The sequence below is a fragment of the Anolis sagrei genome, chromosome 7 (genome assembly GCF_037176765.1).
Source record: "Anolis sagrei isolate rAnoSag1 chromosome 7, rAnoSag1.mat, whole genome shotgun sequence".
NCBI lineage: Eukaryota > Metazoa > Chordata > Lepidosauria > Squamata > Dactyloidae > Anolis > Anolis sagrei.
The window spans coordinates 39,165,686-39,188,320 of record NC_090027.1 but is presented as its reverse complement, the minus strand read 5'-3'; the positions used below and the strand labels follow the sequence as shown (position 1 = coordinate 39,188,320).

General features: G+C 44.1%; 1 protein-coding gene across 4 annotated transcripts in view; it reads right to left on the bottom strand.

The window, feature by feature from the left end:
* Nucleotides 1-22,635, bottom strand: part of USP2 (ubiquitin specific peptidase 2) — an 86,601-nt gene that overhangs the window by 3,215 nt on the left and 60,751 nt on the right. For 3 of the 4 annotated variants that reach the window (XM_060787267.2, XM_060787268.2, XM_060787270.2), the window contains 10 exons: nt 19,603-19,653; nt 17,551-17,674; nt 16,210-16,321; nt 14,222-14,335; nt 13,176-13,240; nt 8,018-8,121; nt 7,703-7,783; nt 5,290-5,368; nt 3,457-3,564; nt 1,741-1,861 (listed from right to left, as the gene is read on the bottom strand). In XM_060787267.2, coding sequence (XP_060643250.1) covers nt 1,741-1,861; nt 3,457-3,564; nt 5,290-5,368; nt 7,703-7,783; nt 8,018-8,121; nt 13,176-13,240; nt 14,222-14,335; nt 16,210-16,321; nt 17,551-17,674; nt 19,603-19,653 — 959 coding nt within the window. The remainder of the gene's footprint in view (nt 1-1,740; nt 1,862-3,456; nt 3,565-5,289; nt 5,369-7,702; nt 7,784-8,017; nt 8,122-13,175; nt 13,241-14,221; nt 14,336-16,209; nt 16,322-17,550; nt 17,675-19,602; nt 19,654-22,635) is intronic. The other variant, XM_060787269.2, reaches the window with a different exon arrangement.

The following is a 22,635-nucleotide window of genomic DNA, read 5'->3' as shown; positions in this document are numbered from 1 at the left end:
CAGGGGGAGTGTAACCCCATCCAACACAGGTTGCCACCCTATACCCCGATCCGGTTTACGATCGACCAGGAGGACCTCTGTCTTGTCAGGATTGATCTTCAGCTTGTTCCTCCTCATCCAGATCGACACAGCGGCCAGGCACTCGTCCAGCACCCGAGAAGCCTCCTTGGAATTAGGTGGAAAAGAATAGTAGAGTTGTGTGTCATCTGCATAAAGATGGCACCCAACTCCAAAACTCCGGATGACCTCTCCCAGCGATTTCATGTAGATGTTGAAAAGCATGGGCGACAAAATAGAGCCTTGCGGGACCCCACAGGTCAAAGGCCAGGGGTCAGAGCAGGCGTCTCCCAGCTTCACCATCTGGGTTCGTCCCTCCAGGAAGGACCGGAGCCACGACAAAACCGCGCCCCCAAGGCCCATCCCAGAGAGACGACCCAGAAGGATACCATGATCGATGGTATCGAAAGCCGCTGAGATGTCCAAGAGAACCAGCAGAGTCACACTCCCCCTGTCCAGCCTTCTGCGGAGGTCATCCACCAAGGCGACCAAGGCTGTCTCGGTGCCATGACCAGGCCTGAAACCAGACTGTGACTGATATAGGTAGTTGGTATCGTCTAAGAAGCTCTGGAGCTGAGAGGCGACCACCCGCTCCAGCACCTTACCCAGAAAAGGGAGGTTGGAGATTGGCCTGTAATTACTCAGCACCGTGGAGTCAAGGGAAGCTTTTTTGAGGAGTGGACGAACCACAGCCTGTTTCAGATTAGATGGAAAAATCCCTTGCTCCAACGATGCATTGATAATCAACACAAACCAATCAACCAACCCCTCCCTGGCTGATTTAATGAGCCAAGATGGGCATGGGTCTAGAGGTGAGGTGGTCGCCCTCACAGCCCCAAGAACCTCCTCTACAGTTTCAGGAAGAACAAGCCTAAAAGAATCCCACAAGGATGGACAAGCAGGTGCCTCCGTCACCTCTTCTGGCACTGCGTTGGAATTGGAGTCGAGCTCGAGGCGTATCTGAGCGACTTTGCCTGCAAAATGGTGTGCGAAATCGCGACACCGAGCTGCTGGGTCATCAGTGACCTCCTCCACCACAGGTGGGTGGAGGAGTTCCCCCACGACCCGGAAAAGCTCCGATGGTCTGTTTGCTGCAGACGCTATACGGGTGGTCGTGAATGGCAAGCATCCGCAGAGGCAGTGAGGTCTGTTGGAACTAGGAAAATGGGTGTATATATCTGTGGAATGACCAGGGTGGGACAAAGAACTCTTGCCTGTTGGAGCTAGGTGTGAATGTTTCAACTGACCACCTTGATTAGCATTTGATGGCCTGGCAGTTGTTTGGTGTGACTTGTTGGTGCCTGGGGCAATCTTTTGTTGAGAGGTGATTAGATGTCCCTGATTGTTTCCTCTCTGTTGTTTTCTTGTTGTAATTTTAGACTTTTTTTTTAAATACTGGTAGCCAGATTTTGTTCATTTTCATGGTTTCCTCCTTTCTGTTGAAATTGTCCACATGCTTGTGAATTTCAATGGACCACCAAACACAGCGCCCAAACACAAATTAAACAACACAAAAGGCACTGCAGACTACTTTAACTAGAGAAGTCAGCCATAGCAGAGCACCTGATGAACCAACCTGGACACAGCATATTATTATTTGGGCCCCACAGACTCCAGTTTTCAACTTGGAACTGGGGAGGGTATATTGGTACAGATAGCAGAAGCTAATAGCACAGTGTTTACCGTGAGTCATTGAAGGCATGCCATTCTCCGGAGACGGGGTTCTTGCAGTAGGCTGTGTAGTGGCCTCCCATTGTAGTTCCGCTGTGATTGGAGACGGCATACAGATTGTAAACAGCGTGGTCTGCAGAGGGAGAACAAGACAGACAGTGCCATTTTTGGAGCAGTTTGATATCAGAACTTGTATCAACAGGTAAGAGAAACCAAGTGCCTCGTGATGTTGACAGAGTGCTCCTTCCACCAGCACTAGTGAACAAAGTCCATAACACGGAATGCTGGCAGTTGTGATCCAATCACATGTGGAAGGACCCACCTTTGCCATTCCCCACTTATAAAAAAGAAAGAACTATCAGATACATACTATTTGCGGCAATCTAATGCTCACCTTTTTTGGCTAAATTAGGTAAAGGTAAAAGTTTTTAATGGCGCTCCATGCAGTCATGCTGGCCACATGACCTTGGAGGTGTCTACGGACAACGCTGGCTCTTCGGCTTAGAAATGGAGATGAGCACCACACCCCAGAGTCAGACATGACTGGACTTAATGTCAGGGGACTACTTTTACCTTTACCTTAAAAGTTTTTACTTGACATTATGTCCAGTCGTGTCCGACTCTGGGGGATGGTGCTCATCTCCATTTCTAAGCCAAAGAGCCGGCATTGTCCGCAGATGCCTCCAAGGTCATGTGGCTGGCATGACTGCATGGAGCACCGTTATCTTCCTGCCGAAGCAGTATCTATTGATCTACTCACATTTGCATGTTTCCGAACTGCTAGCTTGGTAGAAGCTGGGGCTAACAGTAGGAGCTCATCCTGCTCCCTGGATTCGAACTACCAACCTTTCAGTCAGCTACCTTGCCAAAATTATGATATGTATTAGATTTGCGTAATATGGTAATCTTAGTGCTGAGCTAAGGATATGCTCAGCGTCATCTCTAATTTAATTTCCATGTCTCGATGCTATGTGATTCTGGGATTTGTAGTTTGGTGAGACATCAGCTTTCTTTTGAAGGAAAGCCTCAAGACCTTGTACAACTACAGCTTCCAGGATTCAATAGCACTGAACCAAGGCAATTACAATGCATTCATGCTATAAGATGCACCCCAAGGTTTTGTTTTCCATTTCTGGAAGCTTTGGTGTCCAAACACTTTTGCTTTTGAGGAAGGAATTCTAATCACGTAGCAACTATAATACACTTTTTTGATCTAAGAGCATTCTTACTTTTGCTTGCAAATACGCGTTAGACTCAAGTAAATGTTGTATATCATAAGTATCCGGAACACCAAAACCTTGCTAGTCTTTAAATATTTTTACAGCTTTCTGGACTCTCCAACCTACGCTTGGAAATGCTGCTTTCCCCCAAACGTGGCAATTCTATTCCCATTGTTGGCTGTCCAACAATAGTTCCTATATCTCTTAAGCTTTTCCATAAGATGCTCTGACATGGGACATTAAAGAATTATATATATTTATAGTATACATGTATCCCAAAGAATCAGAGGTGTCTTGGCTATCAGGCATCCTATGACGTTCGGTCTCTTTTAATGCTATATGGCAGGCATGGACAAACTTGGACCCTCCAGGAGTTTTGGACTACAACTCCCACGATTCCTAACAGCCTACCGGCTGTTAGGAATTGTGGGAGTTGTAGTCCAAAACACCTGGAGGGCCCAAGTTTGCCCATGCCTGCGATATGGTCATTCTGATAAGAGATACTCACTGCAGTTTTGGGAAGCAAACTCCCTCAAGTCCAGATCCTTGAGAGGGAAATTGACAAAGGTGGTGAGTTTGCTGGATCGTATCCTGGCTTCGGAGAAGCGTTTCAGGTCTGGAGGAAAAAGACGTTAAGGAAGACAAAAGCCTACAAGTATATCAGGCGCAAGAGAGGACTTGGCCAGGTCTGTGTCCCATATTGCAAGAAAGACCCATTTGCTCAGTATTCCACTTACTGCAGGACCAAAAATCTCACCCTTTCCTGTACTTTCTTTGTTTATTTGGTGAGAAATGGATACTCTCTGCATTAAAATACCTAGTTGTGTTTCAAACCAGCATGCTAAGGGGCCTTCCACACAACAGCCCTATATCCCAGGCAGAAAATCCCAGTATCTGCTTTGAACTGGGTTATCTAAGTCCACACTATCATATATCCCAGTTTAAATCAGATCATGTGGGATTTTATTCAGCTGTGTGAAAGGGGCCGAAAAACAGGTCCAGATATAACTCCTATACTTTATTGATTTTGCCCAACAAACGGGGAAACCTTTCTTTCTCTCCTTCCTTCCTTCCCTCCCTCTTTCCTTCCTTTCCTCTTTTTCTTTCCCTTCTTCTTTCTTCCTTCTCTACCTGTTTCTTTTCTTGCTTTCTTTGCTCTTTGGTTCCATCCTGCCTTGTCTCTTTTCTTTCTTTCTTCTCTCCCTCTTCCTCTCTTTCTTTCCTTCTCTCTTTTCCCTCTTTCTCCCCCTCCTTCTCTCCTTCCTTCCTTCTCTACCCTTCTTTCTTTCCTTCTTCATCTCCTTTCCTCCTTCTTTCCCTCCTTCTCTCCTTCCTTCCTTCTCTACCCTTCTTTCTTTCCTTCTTCATCTCCTTCCTTCCTTCTTTCCCTCCTTCCTTCCTTCTCTACCCTTCTTTCTTTCCTTCTTCATCTCCTTCTTTCCCTCCTTCTCTCCTTCCTTCCTTCTCTACCCTTCTTTCTTTCCTTCTTCATCTCCTTCCTTCCTTCTTTCCCTCCTTCCTTCTCTACCCTTCTTTCTTTCCTTCTTCATCTCCTTCCTTCCTTCTTTCCCTCCTTCCTTCTCTACCCTTCTTTCTTTCCTTCTTCATCTCCTTCCTTCCTTCTTTCCCTCCTTCTCTCCTTCTCTCCTTCTCTACCCTTCTTTCTTTCCTTCTTCATCTCCTTCCTTCTTTCCCTCCTTCTCTCCTTCCTTCCTTCTCTACCCTTCTTTCTTTCCTTCCTTCTCTCCTTCCCTCATTTTTTCCCTCCTTCTTTCCCTCCTTCTCTCCTTCCTTACAATACACAACACTGGAACTCTGGCAGAAGAAGGCGAATAACTTCATAAAACCAGAACTCCCAAGACTCCATTGCACAGAGCCATGGTATTAAAGTGGTGCCAAGCTGCATTAATTCTACAGTGTAGATGCACCTATAGCTCCTTGGGGCATCTTTAGGTCCAGCTGGGGAAAATTCAGCATGCTTTGGATCCCCTCTAAACCTTGCCAAAACTGGTAAAGTTGAAAGCTGAGCTCTCTGGAGGCTCAATTCATGATCCTAATCCAAATTACGTGCATAGAGCGGTAGCAGAAAAACTAGCCATATGCACACTGTGAATAAAAACCCAGCTGGATCTAACCAAAAGTCTAGCTAATTTGGCACAATACGCAGGAGGGCACGACTGCCATGGCAGCCTCCTACTCATGTGCCTCAGCAGCCGGAACGGATAAATGGCACTAATAAAGATAACCATGGTGACCGGGAGCGATTGCTGGGTTCCTTCCTCCCCACTCCCCCCGCTTTTCCGATTTTTTTTGCCATTGTGGGCTTCATAAGGAAGGATACGCAACACCAGGATCTTTGGGAACCTCTGGATGCTGAACTTCTTTGTGCATTTCGTCCTGGCTTTGCAGTGGCAGCAAGTCTGGAGAGAGAAAAACAGGCAGCATTAGAGCCAAAACAAAGCAAATGTGATCCTATGTCTTTTAAAGCCCTCGATCCCTCTATATTCTTCTTTTCCTGGCAAACAAAGAATACAGATGGCCTCCAGGAGTTGCAATTCCTCATCTGAAATGTCAGCTCAATTTGCATTGTTTTAAGTTAACCAATCCAAAACCACTTGCAAAAAACCAGGAATTAACTCCTGTCCACTTACAGAATCATAGAATCAAAGAGTTGGAAGAGACCTCATGGGCCACCCAGTCCAACACCCTGCCAAGAAGCAGGAATATTGCATTCAAATCACCCCTGACAGATGGCCATCCAGCCTCTGTTTAAAAGCTTCCAAAGAAGGAGCCTCCACCACACTCCGGGGCAGAGAGTTCCACTGCTCTCACAGTCAGGAAGTTCTTCCTAATGTTCAGATGGAATCTCCTCTCTTGTTGTTTGAAGCTATTGTTCCGCGTCCTAGTCTCCAGGGAAGCAGAAAGGAAGCTTGCTCCCTCCTCCCTGTGGCTTCGTCTCGCATATTTATACATGGCTATCATATCTCCTCTCAGCCTTTTCTTCTTCAGGCTAAGAATGCCCAGCTCCTTAAGCCGCTCCTCAGAGGGCTTCTTCTCCAGACCCTTGATCATTTTAGTGGCCTTCCTCTGGACACATTCCAGCTTGTCAATATCTCTCTTGATTTCCATGATTGTTTTCTAAACCTTTGGCCCTTGCAATGTTTGGTGCTTGGGATAAGGATTTTCAGGACAGAAAGTATGTATGTAATTTAGGCCTGGGCAATGCATGGTTCTAAATGGTTCTAAAGTACTTACAAAACTAAAGTTCTGGTGATGAAAATTTCAGAACTCTTAACAAAACTCTCAAAATTTCATTATAAATGGCAGTTCCTAATTTGGTTCAGTCATAAAAATCATCAATAATGAAATAATAATTACATTTTGAAAGTTTTGTTAGAGTTCTGAAATTTTCACCACCAGAACATTAGTTTTGTAAGTACTTTAGAACCATTTAGAACAATGGATTGCCCAGGCCTAGTATGTATGTATGTATGTATGTATGTATAGGTAAAGATAAAGGTTGCCCCCTGACTTTAAGTCCAGTTGTGTCCGACTCTGGGGGTTGGTGCTCATCTCCATTTCTAAGCCAAAGAGCCAGTGTTGTCCATAGACACCTCCAAGATCATGTGGCCAGCATGACTGCATGGAGTGTCGTTACCTTCCTGCCGGAGCCGTACCTATTGATCTACTCACATTTGCATGTTTTAATAATAATAATAATAATAATAATAATGATAATAAATAAATAAATAAATAGATAGATCTTTATTTGTACCCTGCTACCCTCTCCCCAAGGGACTCGGTGCGGCTTACATGAGGCCGAGGCCACAATACAACAATAAAAACAATGGCAACAGTAATACAAACAATAAATAAACTCATAAACAGAAAATAGCAATAAACATTAACAATAACACAACATATTTTCTAACTGCTAGGTTGGCAGAAGCTGGGGCTGACAGCGGAAGCTCACGCTGCTCCCCTGAATCGAACCTGTGACCTTTTGGTCAGCAAGTTCAGCAGCTCAGTGGTTTAACCCATTGCACCACTAAGGGCTCCATGTATGTATATCTGTATGTGTATATATGTGTATGTATATACACACACTCTCTCTCACACATATCACCACAGAATACCCCAAGTCTAGGTTGGCAAGTGTAAATAGGAATCTAGAGCAAAAAATGAAATATGATACTTGCCTGGACTCAAATTCCCAAAACTATATATAAAAGTGCAACCTATTGAAGTCCATCTAGTCCAAGAGTGACATAGAGTGGCACTGGAATACTTAGGAAATGCCTAAATAGGATGCATATTTAAAGATGTGGATATATGGATGCATGTTGTTTCACAATGAATCTGCTCAGGGTTTGGCTCAAGAGTTTAAAGGAATCTATCAACTGGGAGAGCTGTTCAGCAGTGGAACTCTCTGCCCTGGAATGTGGTGGAGGGGGCCTCTTTGGAGGCTTTGAAACAGAGACTGGATGGCCATCTGTTGGGGGTGCTTTGAATGTGATTTTCCTGCTTCTTGGCAGAATGGGGTTGAACTGGATGGCCCACTCTTCCAATTCTAGGATTCTATGATCCAAATTTGGTTCAGAACCTTGGATAGCTCCTTCCATGTCTGGAAATGAGAGCTGAGATTCACGACAACCTCGACTTGGGAAATTCATGGACTGCCATTGCATTTTTTTGTTATTTTCCCTTTCCCCCCAGATCCCATTTGGGGTTTTCATTTTGGGATAGAGTCTTACGGGTTTCTCATCTCCATCCAGGATGTCTTCCTTGGTGAAGAGCCGCAAGCAGTCGGCCAAGTTGACCTCCCCATAGCTCTTCTAGGAAAAAAGAAATGGAAGTTAACAAAGTCCCGGTGCCAGAAAAGGAGCTCAATGTTATGCAAACAAGGAGTTGTAGTTTTACAAGGTCTTCAGCCTTTTCTGCCCAAGAGTGCTGGTGCCTCACCAAACTACAACTCCCAGGATACCATAGCATGAAGCAACTAAAGTGGTGTCAAACTATATTAATTTAGCAGTGTAGCTACACTCTGAACAGAGGGCACATGCTTTTACCTTGGCAATGGGTAGCGACAGGTCCCAGAAGGGATCGAAGGCCGTCGAACAATGGCCGCAGGCGCTGCAGGTCAGGGAACTCTTCAGCTGCCCCACAAACAGATCTGTTAAGAGGCACACAATTGGGAACATGAGGCACGGGTGGAAAATGTTCCTGATTTTATTCTTGTGCATGAATTATTTCAATCATATTCTTACGCATTGGCTGCATTTATTTATTGTATTTGCGTTGCGTGGTGGATCGAGCACTAGACTACGACTCTGGAGACCTCGAATCCTTGGCCAGCTATGAAACCCATGATGCAACCGAGGTAAGTCACACTCTCACAGCCTTGGAGGAAGGCAATAGCAACCCTCATCTGAACACACCTGGCCACAAAAACCATTAAGGTCACCTACAAACCCTGAACAGACTCAGAAGTGGAGTGGGTAGATCAAAAGACAACCTGGCAAAATGGCACTACCTAAAAGAATTCCACACCTTATGTGACTGTGGAGCAGAACAGACAACTCCGCATCTGTAGGCTTGTCCATTATGCCCTGCCTCACATACAGAGGAAGAATTGTTGGAGGCTACAGATAATGCCATTGCTGTTGCCCGTTTTTGGTCAAAAGATATTTAGCCGTATTGTCGAAGGCTTTCATGGCTGGAATAACTGGGTTGTTGTAGGTTTTTTCGGGCTATATGGCCATGGTCTAGAGGCATTCTCTCCTGAGGATGCTTGCCATAGATGCAGGCAAAACGTCAGGAGGGAATGCCTCTAGACCATGGCCATATAGCCCGAAAAAACCTACAACAACCCAGATATCTAGCCAGCTGCACTCCTTCTATTTCTATCAGGTTTATACGAATTTATTTAATGCTTTTGATACGAATGTAGGGTCACCACAGAAGGTTAACAACAAGTGAGGAGCGGATCGTGAGCCTCTCCAGATATTGAATTCTACTTGGCTGTGCCAGCTGGGATAGGCAGTCCAACAAGATCTGGAAGGCTGAAAGATCCCTATCCTTCCAACAACAAGAAGAAGAAGTATGGATCGTTGTTGTTGCAATCCCAGGTGACAGCACAATTGACGAGAAGTAACTGGGAAAGCTTACATGATACGAGGATATAAAGATCGAACTGCAAAGACTCTGGCAGAAGCCAGACAAGTTGGTCCCAGTGGTGATTGGCACACTGGGTACAGTGCCTAAAGATCTTGGCCTGCACTTAAAAACACTCAACATTAACCAAATTGCAAAAGTCCATCCTCCTTAGATCTGCAAGCATTATTTGCTGATACATCACACAGTCCTAGACACTTGGGAAGTGTCCGACGTGTGATCCAGTACAAAAGTCAGCAGTGGCCTTGTTTGCTGTATTCTAATCTTGTTGTATATCAAATAATAATAAGTTTTCTTTATATCTCGCCCCCTCTCCTGGAAAGGACATAGGGTGGATTACAGCAAGTAACAGCATAGGCTCTCCCTAATAATACAGGAAAATCGCATCTTGGGGGGTGCAATTCTGGCACTTAGAGCCTGTCTCTCCAGCATCGTAAAGGCTGCAGCAATGACTTATGCTCCCCAATGGACTTCCGTGACTCAGAAAAGTCTGTGGGCTCCCTGCATGACCACCCAATTTCCCTGCTTTGATCCACCTCCAATTTCCTCTTCCTTTCTCTTTCCCTTTTCAATCCTTTTCCAGCTGTGCCATTGATTCGGGCAAAAATGACACTTCATCTCTATTCTTTGCAAGTGGTTTAAGGAACCACGCCAAGCCTTGCTGTGCCAAACTGTACTTGAAACATACCAAATTGGGTCTAAATTGGGCATGGCGCTCATTGCATCCTTCCTGGTGATATGACAAGGCTTTCTTTGCATGATGGGCGGAAGTGAGGAACTGCATTTTGAGAATGATCACGGAATTAAGCTCCTTTCCCAAGAATGAAAATACCCCATATGCCCAAATTTGAATGCTGGTGGGGTTGGGCGGGATTAATTGTGTCATTTGGGAGTTGTAGTTGCTGGGATTTATAGTTCACCTAGAATCAAAGAGCATTCTGAACTCCACCAATGATGGAATTGAACCACACTTGGCACACAGAACTCACATGACCAACAGAAAATACTGGAAGGGTCTGGAGGGCATTGACATTGAGTTTTGGAGTTGTAGTTCACCTACATCCAGAAAGCACTGTGGACTCAAACAATGATGGATCTGCACCAAACTTGGCATGAATACTCAATACGCCCAAATGTGAACACTGGTGGAGTTTGGGGAAAATAGACCTTGACATTTGGGAGTTGTAGTTGCTGGGATATATAGTTCAACCAACAATCAAAGAGCATTCTGAACTCTACCAATGATGGAACTGTACCAAATTTGGCACACAGAACTTCCATGACCAACAAAAAAACCAAAAAAACTGTCATTTTGCTACTATTATGAATCGTAATATAAAATACTGGAAGGGTTGGGTAGACATTGATCTTGGGTTTTGGAGTTGTAGTTCACCTACATCCAGAGAGCACTGTGGACTCAAACAATGGTGGAGTTTGGGGAAAGCAGACCTTGATATTTGGGAGTTCTAGTTGCTGGGATTTATAGTTCACCTACAATCAAAGAGCATTTTGAACTCCACCAATGATGGAAGTGAACCAAACTTGGCAAACAGAACTCCCATGACCAACAGAAAGGACTGGAAAGGACTGGAGGGCATTGACCTTGAGTTTTGGAGTTGTAGTTCACCTACATTCAGAGAACACTGTGGACTCAAACAATGAGGGATTTGGACCCAACTTGGCATGAATACACAATACGCCCAAATATGAACAGTGGTGGGGTTTGGGGAAAGCAGACCTTGATATTTGGGAGTTGTAGTTGGTGGGATTTATAGTTCACCTACAATCAAAGAGCATTCTGAACCCCACCAATGATAGAATTGGGCCAAAGTTCCCACACAGAACCCCCATGATCAACAGAAAATACTGTGTTTTCTGATAGTCTTTGGAGACCCCTCTGAGACCCCCTCGTGATCCAGATCCCAAGGTTGACAAACACTGCTCTACTGTAAGAGTTACTCAGGCTGTATTGATCATGGTCAAGTCTCCTTGTGGTTGCTAATTAAGATTTAAAAATTAAACATGCTAATTGCTATGATGTAATTAATATTGCATCTAGTTTGAGCCTTAGCTGCTGAAAAAAACCCAACATCCAGGGCTTATTTCTAGTTCCATAAGGAACTGATATAGTAAGCCTGGGGATCTGAATGGTCAAGTATGGATGAAACATTCTGAATGGACTACGTTTATTCAACGGCTTTTATAAAAAGTATGATCATCATGTTCACCCAATTAGCCAGTTAATTTTTAACATCAGTTCAGGGTTTCAAGAACAATTTTTATGCTTGGCTGAAAAGTTCTCTTTGGCACATGAGAGTCAGCCGGAACATTGCACAACTTTTCAAAAGGAAGTGAAACGCAAGGAGAGCCAAGTGGCTCCATGTCCTCGTCCAAGAATGCCTCTCAAGGTGGTTTTTCGAGATGGCCAAGGGTCACTCCTCGAACTTGTGGCTTCGGGGAATCTTCGACAATACTGGGTAAAACGTCAGTCGGTCAACGGATATTTGATCCGCGTGGTGGACACATTGGCCAGGCTCTGTACTGAAACTATTGAGTGAGATAATTGATTTAATCTATATTGGATCCTGGGGTCATTTGTCCTTTTCTTTTCTCCTGCTGACATGTCTTTGGGGTATCTCCCAAAAAGGTTTAGTAGGTTTAGTATCTCCCAAAAAGGTTTAGTAGATGCCTCCATTAAAATTTGGATGAAACCCCATGAAACCCCATACTGACATGGAAAACAGCAGTTTCTACTGAACTTATGAAAGTTACTTATTTTGGAGCCCATCAATAATAATAATAATAACAACAACAACAAGATATGAGGATTTAAAGATCGAACTGCAAAGACTCTGGCACAAGCCAGTCAAGGTGGTCCCAATGGTGATTGGCACACTGGGCGCAGTGCCTAAAGACCTTGGCCTGCACTTAAACACAATTGGCGCCGACAAAATTACCATCTGCCAGTTGCAAAAGGCCACCTTACTGGGATCTGCATGCAATATTCGTTGATACATCACACAGTCCTAGACACTTGGGAAGGGTCCAACACGTGATCCAATTCAACCGCCAGCAGAGTGTCTGCTGTGGACTCATCTTGTTGTGTTTCAAATAATAATAATAATAATAATAAAAATAATATACTTGGAAAGTGTCTAATGTGTGATCCAATAAAACAGCCAGCAGAGTGATCTTGTTTTCTGTGGACTTATCTTGTTGTGTTTCAAATAATAATAATATTTACAACACTTTATTTATCTTCTACCCTATCTCCCCAAGGGCATTCATTATCTACAAACACAAACACAGGCAAATATTCAATGCCTTTATACAATTAACAGAAATTCACAGAGATTCACAGACAAACACAAAGGCAAAAGCTTCTCCTTTCATCTCTGGCTCTGGAGCTCTTCTCCATTTCCAAGCTGAAGAGCCTTTGCTTTCCCACTGAGGCGTTACTTATTGATCTACTCACCTTTGCATGTTTGCAAACTGCTAGGTTTGCAGGAGCTGAGGCTAACAGCAGGAGCTCACCCCATCCCACAGATACAAACTGACAACCTTCAGGTCAGCAAGTTCAGTGGCTCAACTGTTTAACTTGATTGATCTACTCACATTTGCATGTTTGTAAACTGCTAGGTTGGCAGGAGCTGGTGCTAACAGCAGGAGCTCACCCCATCCTGCAGATACGAACTGCAACCTTCAGGTCAGCAAGTTCAGTGGCTCAATGGTTTAACCTGAAAACTCCTGAAATATCCTATGTCCATGCTGACGAAGGCCCTTTCTACATTGCTGTATAAAATCCAGATTAATTGCTTTGAACGGGATTATATGACAGTGTAGACTCATATAAGAGCATTCAAAGCAGATAATGTGTATTATCTGCTTTGATAGCCTGGATTATATGTTAGTCTAGAAGAGGCCTAAGGCTTTTTCGGAGTTGCAATAAAACACGTACCCTTCCAAGTTGGAAGTTTGGCATCAAGAACTGGGGAGAACTTTTGGGTCATGGTGACTATACCTTAAATTGCCCTAAACATGGCAAGCACTTACCTCCAATTCGGCTGTCTTCTCTTGCCAGGTATCTCATCCACATCTGCCTTCCCTTTTCTTCATCACTGCAAGAGGGAAGAACGCGAGAAGGTCAAAAGATGGCAATTCTTCAGCGGACATGGTTAGAAGTCTTTGTGACTGATGGATATTGAAACTTTGGACTGGAAAGGGGAACTTCGAGCACCTATTTGGCCATGCAACTTAGTGGGAAATCTTTTCTGGGATTTGTAATTGGTTGATGGACCACAACCAAGGAGTAATCATCATTAGCTCCTTTTCATTTTGGAGATGCTTTTGGAGATGCGTTTGGTCTGATGTTCAGTGTTGTTATTCCCCATCTTTATGATTTGGATGATGATTTGGGTCTCTTTATGGATCCTATGTTTCATATTTTCATGAGTCTATAAATCCTATTTATGCATGGCCTTTCCTCCCTTTGTGTTGTTGAAGGCTTTCATGGCTGGAATCACTGGGTTGTCGTGAGTTTTTTGGGCTGTATGGTCATGTTCTAGTAGCATTTTCTCCTGATGTTTCCTTTACATCTTGGGTTAATGGCATCTTCAGAGGTTCTGTCAGCAGTGAAGCAAGTGGAGTGTATATCTATATGTGAGATGTCCAAGGTGGGAGAAAGTCAACTGGTGAGGGTATCAGCATAGAGGTAGCGTGGGCTTTGTTGCCTGGAGGCATCCTCTGTTTGGGATGTATTAACTGGCACTTGCCGGGGAAAGTGGAAGGAAAAGGGAAGAGGCGCCGACCAAGAGCAAGATGGATAGATGGCATCCTTGAACTGACTGGATTGACCTTGAAGGAGCTGGGGGTGGTGACGGCCGACAGGGAGCTCTGGCTTGGGCTGGTCCATGAGGTCACGAAGAGTCTGAGACGACTGAATGAATGAACAACAACTGGCACTTGATTGTTTGCAATTTGCAACTTCTTGATGCTCTTCAAGCTCATTCACATTTGCTTCAAAGCCAGACACCCCGAAAATATCACAGCTTCCCTCGTTTTCCCATCCCTTGACTTTTTCCTATAGTTTTGGGACTTACGGGAGATGGTCCAGGCTGTCGCTGCCACCGCCTTTGGGGCGCACCAAGATGCGATTCACCTCACTGTGGAGCCCATCCAGAAGGAAACGCAGGAATTCCTGGGCATCTTGCTGGCTGCAAAGAGGAGAGAAAAGCAGGTGTCAATCAACTGAGAGACAGGTGAGATGAATGGAATGTTGGGTTCGAACCTCAATGGAGTGTTGGGTTCGAAGCATCTATGCTGCTATATAAAATCCAGATTGTTTGCTTTGGACTGGATTATGTGGCAGTGTAGACTAGGCATGGGCAAACTTGGGCCCTCCAGGTGTTTTGGACTTCAACTCCCACAATTCCTTACAGCCGGTAGGCTGTAAGGAATTGTGGGAGTTGAAGTCCAAAACACCTGGAGGGCCCAAGTTTGCCCATGCCTGGTGTAGACTCATATAATCCAGTTCCAGATAATCTGGATTTTATATGGCAGTATAGATGGATCCTTAATCCTTCAACATGACTCTATGGGTAACTTCATTTTTGGGAAGCCTGGGAGGCTTTAGGGAAGCCTTATACAGGGTTAGTCAAAATGCATAGGCCAATAAGCCATTCAATTGAATGGCTTATTGGCCTATGCATTTTGACTAACCCTGTACTTTGGTTTTCTTTTGAGGGAGATAAAGTAGGGCAATAACGATAATAATAATAATAATAATAATAACATTCCTCTCCAGATTCCATTATTATGCTCCTCTCCAGATTCTGAGCAGATCCTGGGAAGTGTTACATGTCAAACTACAACTCCCAGAATCCTTCCAGAATCCTTCCAGGTAAACAACTCCCAGAATCCTTCCAGGTAAACAACTCCCAGAATCCTTCCAGGTAAACAACTCTCAGAATCCTTCCAGGTAAACAACTCCCAGAATCCTTCCAGGTAAACAACTCCCAGAAACCTTCCAGGTAAACAACTCCCAGAATCCTTCCAGGTATACATGACCATGGGGCTGTGGTGGTGCAACAGGTTAAACTGTTGAGCTGCTGAGCTTGCTAACCTGAAGGTTAGTAGTTTGAATCTGTGAGATGGGGTGAGCTCCCATTGTCAGCTCAGCTCCTGCCTATCTAGCAGTTCGAAAACATGCAAATTTGAGTAGATAAATAGGTACCGCTTTGGCAGGAAGGTAAAAGGGCACCCCATGAAGTCATGCTGGCCTTGTGAACAGGAGGTGTTTACAGACAATGCAGGCTCCTTGGCTTGAAAATGGAGATGAGCACCTCTTCCAGAGCCGGAGATGAAAGGAGAAGCCTTTGCCTTTGTCTGTATATTTGTGTTTCATTGTGTTTTTCAAAGGCATTGAATGTTTGCCTGTGTCTGCATATATGCTGGAATCTTTTCTGAGTCCCCAAGTGTTGTTGTTGTTGTTATGTAATACATAACAAGTTTAGTACACAGCAAACAAGATCATTATGCTGGCTTTTGTATTTGATCACACGTCGGACACTTCCCAAGGGTTTAGGATTGTGTCATGATGTGTGCAGATCTGAGTAGGGTGGCCTTTTGCAGCTGGCAGATGGTAATTTTGACAGCGCCGGTTGTTTTTAAGTGCAGGCCAAGGTCTATAGGCACTGCACCCAGTGTGCAAATCACCACTGGGACCACCTTGATTGGCTTGTGCCAGAGTCCTTGCAGTTCAATCTTTAAATCCTTGTTGTTGTTGTTGTTGTTGTTGTTATGGCTGGGGGATTCTGGCAGCTGGAGTGCAAAAGCATGCATTTCCCTGAGCTGTTCGTTTTGGAAGAGGAATGGCATAAAGCCAAAGCTCATTTCCAGCTGAAAGTTTAATATGACTAGCTAACTGTAATATACAGCTAGATCTCCACATTCGCGAAGCACCCCCTAACCATCCAATGCTCAAACCATTACACCGTCCTGGCTCACATGTAAACAATGATTTCCAGGGAAATAAATTCATTGAGGTCAAAGGAAAGAGAAAAAAGGGGGAGTCAGGAGCCTCTCTTACTTGTAACCCACAAAGCGGGGCGCATATCTTTGAATCTGCGTCTTGAATTCGGAAGGACTCACAGATTCGTTGGGAGATGACGTCCACAAGGCTTGGATGAGCTTGGCGAACTCTGGGTGGGAAAAGCAGGCCGCCGAGGAAAGGAGAGAAGAGGAAGAGAGAGAAGCCCAAGAGGTTAGTTTTGCAAGGCAAGGAGAGCCTGGCACAGAATAAAGTTGGCAACCATAACAGAAAGAATGAAGAAAGGTCATGCCTCCCTCCCTCATTGCATACATATATGTGGCTAAATGTAATCATGATGGCACAAGTTATGAACATACAAGCTAGGAGAGCCTGGAGCAGTTTGCTTTTGCCTCTGCACCAATGGTTCTCAACCTTCCTAATGCCGCGACCCCTTAATACAGTTCCTTATGTTGTGGTGATGCCAAACCATAACAATATTTTAGTTGCTACTTCATAACTGTAATTTTGCTACTGTTATGAATCGTAATGTCAATATCTGATATGCAGGATTTTTATTCACTGGACCAAACTTGACATAAATACTCAACACATCCAGATTTGAATACTGTTGGGATTGGAGAGGAATTATTTTATAATTTGGGAGTTGTATTGCTGGGATTTATAGTTAACCTACAATCAAAGAGCATTCTGAACTCCACCAATGATGGAATTGATCCAAACTTCGCACACAGAACTCCCATGACCAACAGAAAATACTGAAAGAGTCTGGTGGGTATAGACCTTGAGTTTTGGAGTTGTAGTTCACCTACATCCAGAGAGCACTGTGGACTCAAATAATGATGGATCTAGACCAAACTTCATGAATACTCAATATGCCCAAATATGAACACTGGTGGAGTTTGTGGAAAATAGACCTTGACATTTGGGAGTTATAGTTGCTGGGTTAACAGTTCACCTACAATCAAAAGCATTCTGAAATCCACCAACAATGGAATTGAACCAAACTTGGCACACAGAACTCCCATAATCAACAGAAAATACTGGAAGGATTTGGTGGGCATTGACTTTGAATTTTGGAGTTGTAGTTCACCTACATCCAGAGAGCATTGTGGACTCAAGCAATGATGGATCTGGACCAAACTTGGCACGAATACTCAATATGCCCAAATATGAACACTGGTGGAGTTTGGGTGAAAATAGACTTTGACATTTGGGAGTTGCTAGGATTTATAGTTCACCTACAATCAAAGAGCACTCTGAACCCAGCTCACAAAGGATGTGTACCAAAATTGGCACAATATCTACATGGCCAGCATTGAATTCTGGAGGGATTTGGAAGGGGTGTGTGTCTGTTTTTGAATTTGCACAACCGCTTACCTGCCATGAGGTTCATTTGCATCCGGCTGTTGTTGTTGAGGTCGCGGACATACTGGTTCTGCAGACAGTAATCCCGAAGCTCTTTGGTGTTGCTCAGACACTGCAGGATGGAGTTCATGAAACACTGCGGGTTGGGAGACCAGAAAGAAAGGTAAAGCAATGGCCTTTTAGCACCAATGTTGACGTATATCTGCCTTCAAGAATCAGCATAAGGTAGTGGTTTGAGTGTTAGCCTACGACTTTGGAGACCTGGGTTTGAATTCGTGGAATGACCTTGAAACCCATTGGATGGCCTTGAGAAAGACACACTCTCTCAGCCACAAGGGACGGCAATGGCACATTCTTCTGAATAAATTCTGCCAGGAAAACTTTGTGATAATTTCGCATTAAGGTCTCCATAATGTTGGAATTGACTTGAAGGCAGGTAGCAACAATGAGGTGAGTATTGATGCGATAAGGGGCCAAATCCAGTTCATAAATGCAAATAAATCCTCTGTACATATTAGAATCAACACAATTTGCATCACCTTACTACTAATGGAATCCTGGGAATTGTAGTTTGGTGAGGCACACGCACTCTTGAGCAGGGAAGGTAAAAGACCTTGTAAAATTACAGCTCCCAGGATTCCATAGCATTGAGCCACAACAGTTCAAGTGGTGCCAAACAACACACATTGTACAGTGTAGGTGCATCCTTATCGAAAAGGGCAGTGCTTTCACTTTGGAAGGCCAATGCCAGGCAGTTTCCGGAGACATTTGCACAACTATCGTCAGAGCTTCTTCTTTCTATGGAAATTTTAAAAATGCAGGTAAACAAGGGGTTTCCCAGCAGTGTCATCCAAAAAGAGGAACCCAGTTGCAAAGAGCTGAGGAAAGTCATGTGGAAACTTCCGGTACGTGCCTAAAAGCACACCTCAAGGGCTCACAGGAACCTTTTGCAATAATACAAACAGTAAATAATATGAATCTGCTTGGCATGGCTTAGTAACCAAGTGCAGATGACGTAGATGGGGAAAGATCTGAACATTGGTGGGTCAACTCTCCATTACCCTAAATCTCAAAGACCCCAATACACCACAATTTGAGACGAGAAAACTGGTGGGAGAGGCTTGAAATTCCTACAGCTGTATTTATATAACAAACATATATTATACCAGCCGTCCCCTGCCATGTGTTATTGTGGCCCAGTCTGTGTATATTTGTATATGTGTGTGTATATTTTTGTGAATATGTGTATATGTGGTTTTGCACATATGTTGTAATGTAATTTTGGTTTTTTGCCTTTTTAAGTCCCTTCCACTGTGTTTTTCCATGTTTTTATGAGCGATGGTCACTTGTTGGCCTGATTGGTGTCTTGTGTCCAAATTTGGTGCCAATTCATCCTGTGGTTTTTGAGTTATGTTAATCCCACATACGAACATTACATTTTTATTTATATATATATCAGTGAGAAGAGAGCTTTTATTCAGGGTTGTGGTTTAAGAGTCTGGATCAGGCATGGCCAAACTTCAGCCATCCAGGTATTTTGGACTTCAACTCCCACAATTCCGAACAGGCGCTAGCCTATTAGGAATTGTGGAAGTCCAAAATAGGGCTATAGGGCTGAAGTTGGCCCATGCCTGGTCTGGATTATGATGAGGGGAATCCTCAATGTGCTTCTATTCTCTGTCATCTTCATACTAAATGGGCCCAGCAGAGCTTTTTTTCTCTTGGCCTCAGTCTTCTCATCCGTGAAATGGGAACAATTTCCACAGTAGAGAGCAAAGAAGCAAAAATATCTTGCAGAATGGGATAAGGACTTTGTGGGACCTCTACCTCTCCAAGGAAAAAAACATGCATCCATATTATTTTATACTGCTTTAATGTTTGAATCTGTGAGCTATCGCCAGAAGTGCTTCTGAGAAACATCCAACAGCCAAGATCCTATCCATTCCTTCCATCCAAATCACAACTCCCATGTTTCTCCTAAGCATCAGGACAGATGGTTGAATCAATCAATGTGCAAGCATGGAGAGGAAAGATGTCCAAAGGAGAGTAAAGGGGTGGACTTACGGTGTTGCCGAGGTTGCGGAGGCCAGTCAAACCCTGCACCGTTTTGGAGCTCTGCAGAGAAAGAAAAAGAAGTGTGTGAGAATGCAACCATTTCGGAGAGACCAATGGTACCAGGAAACACAAACCAAAGGCAAAATGTAGGGAGAAAAGCCAACTGCCTCTATACCACATTTGTATATGTGACCCTCCCAGAGCTTTCATTATAATCCTTAAATTTTGACACATTATTAATGCAAGGTGACTGATTCCATCACAGACATCACACGCAACTCCTGGCACGATTCTATCAGCGTTGCCACCGAAAAATCCTGCAAATCTTTTGGGAAGACAGGCAGACAAATGTCAGCGTGCCTAAAGAGAAGCAAAGACCACCAGCATTGAAGCGATGCTCATACGCCATCAACTCCGCTGGACTGAAGGCCACGTTGTCCGAATGCCCGATCACTGTTTCCCAAAGTAGTTACGATACGCCCAACTCAAGAACAGGAAACGTGGATAGTAAAAATACTAGAAATAAGAAATATGGACAGGCTGACATACCTTATCTCCAAAAGCAAGGGAAACCCAATGAAAGAAACTGACTGGAGCCTAGTAACGGGATATTTAAAACAAGATAATAGAAGGATAATGATCTGAAAAACCTAAAATTTACACCTGAGTCAAATCAAGAAGAAAGGGAGAAGTAAATAAGAAGAAGCAAAGGAGGAAAAAGGCAAAAATCTCAAAGAAGATGCTCGGAAGTCACAACTTGAGAAAACAATTATGATTTTTTAAATGTTTTCTTTTGTTGTGTTGGTTTTTTTTCTTTGTTTTCTTTTCTTGCTCCTTTTTTGCCCCTCCATTCTCTTTTCCCTTTCTTATTTTGCTTTCTCTCTCTCTAATTTATTTCATTTTGTGTTTGGTGTATCCTTCTTCGGATTTTATCTTGTACGAAAATATGCAATATTTTTTAAAAAAAGAACAGGAAACATAATGTTGGTGGACAGGAAAAGAGATTTAAAGATGGGCTTAAAGGCAACCTCAAAAACTGTGGCATAGACACTGAGATCTGGGAAGCCCTGGCCCTTGAGCGCTCTAACTGGAGGTCAGCTGTGACCAGCAGTGCTGCGGAATTCAAAGAGGCATGAATGGAGGGCGAAGGGGAGAAATGTGCCAAGAGGAAGAAGGTGCATCAAGCCAACCCTGACCAGAACCACTTTGCACCTGGAAAGCGATGTCCTCACTGCGGGAGAAGATGCGGATCAAGAATAGGGCTCCACAGCCACCTACGGATCCACCGCCAAGACACTACACTTGGAGGACCATCATCCTCAGGCTACAAGGGATTGCTTAAGTAAGTAAGTAAGAAGAAATTATTAGTCTATATTCTTTTCTGCATTGCTTCACTGAAGAAAATAAACACAGGTTCCTTATGCAGGATTCCAAAATCTGAAGTTCTTTGTTCCCAGGTGTACCTGTGGGAGTGATGCCTTTGCTTTCTGTTGGTTCCATGCGCACCAGCTTTGTTGCATGCACAAAAAACACCATAAGCAACATGGTATCAAACTGCTTTAATTGTATGGTGTGGATTTATTCCAAAAAAGCATTCAGGCAATGGATTTTCTGAAATGTTGTTTCTCACCAGGTATTTAATAGCACCCGAGCCATGCTGTTCCAACGCCATGCTTTTTTCTAACTATTTTCGCACTCTGTGCCCATGTTCTTTTTCTCCCCTCTCCTTGCTTTGGGTTTATTTTTATGCAGACACCGTTTTCAAGGGCAAACAAGGGCCTGCTTTGCCAAAATGGCTTAAAGAAACAAATAATTAAGAATGAACCCGAGACAAGGCTTTGGGCGCCCGGCCAAAGGCCGAGGAAGAACATGCAGCGCAAGGGAGTTGCCAGGTGTTTGCATCAATTCGCAGTGTGCTCAGAGGAGGGTAAAGTCCCGTTTCCGTTACATGTGCCATGCCAAAGTTGGCACGTTTTGGGCACCGGCAACACCTTGGCTGTTTATGGGACCTGGCAAGCGGACTCTGGCCGTAAATGTTCGGAGCGCATCCAGCTTGGCCGTCAGCACTGGGACAGAGGTCGATTTGGCCTTGCTCAGTCTCCTTGAAGGAGTAGTTTTATAAGGTCTGTAGCCTTCTTTGGTGCCTTGCCAAACTAGAAACCCCATGATTCCATAGACCTGAGTCATGGCAGTTCAAATGGTGTCAAACTGCATTCATTCTACAGTGTGGATGCACCCAATTTGAGTAGAGGTAAACTCTCAAGTGTGCTTTCTTTTGCACCGTCTCCTTGAATTAATCTGTGCACCATTATTATTTGACAGCCATTGGATTTAGTGTTTTGAATACTGAACTATGACTCTGGAGATCAGGGTTCAAATGCTGCTTAGAATGGAGATCCATTGGGTGACTTCGGATGAGTGCCACTCTCTCAGCCTCAGAGGAGTCCAAAGCAATCGCACCACAAAGACCTTTCAATAACTTTGTCAATGGGCTCCCTGGGTTAAAATGGCAAAGGAGTGACATCTTCCATTTCAAATAAGACACAGGCTTCTGGGTTGTATAAAACTCAGTACTGCATTTGGATTGTAGAGAAGAACTGTTACTTACGTAGATGACATATTGGTTGGTGATTCTATTCCAGGTTCTAGTCTGAACTGTAAAGGAGCCCTGGACTCATGGAAGGATAGGGTGCATAGTCTGAACTTTGGAGGCCTTGGGGGCACAGCGGGTTAAATTGCTGAGCTGCTGAACCAAAAGGTTGGTGGTGTGAATACATGGAGTGGGTGAGCTCCCTCTGTTAGCCCCAGCTTCTGCCAACATAGCAGTTCGAAAACATGCAAATGTGAGTAGATCAATAGGTACTGCTTCTGCGGGAAAGTAATGGCACTCCATGCAGTCATGCTGGCCACATGACCTTGGAGGTGTCTATGGACAACGCCTGCTCTTCGGCTTAGAAATGGAGATGAGTACCAATCCCCAGAGTTGGACACAACTAGACTTAATATCAAGGGAAAATTTACCTTTATCTAGGATCACCAGAG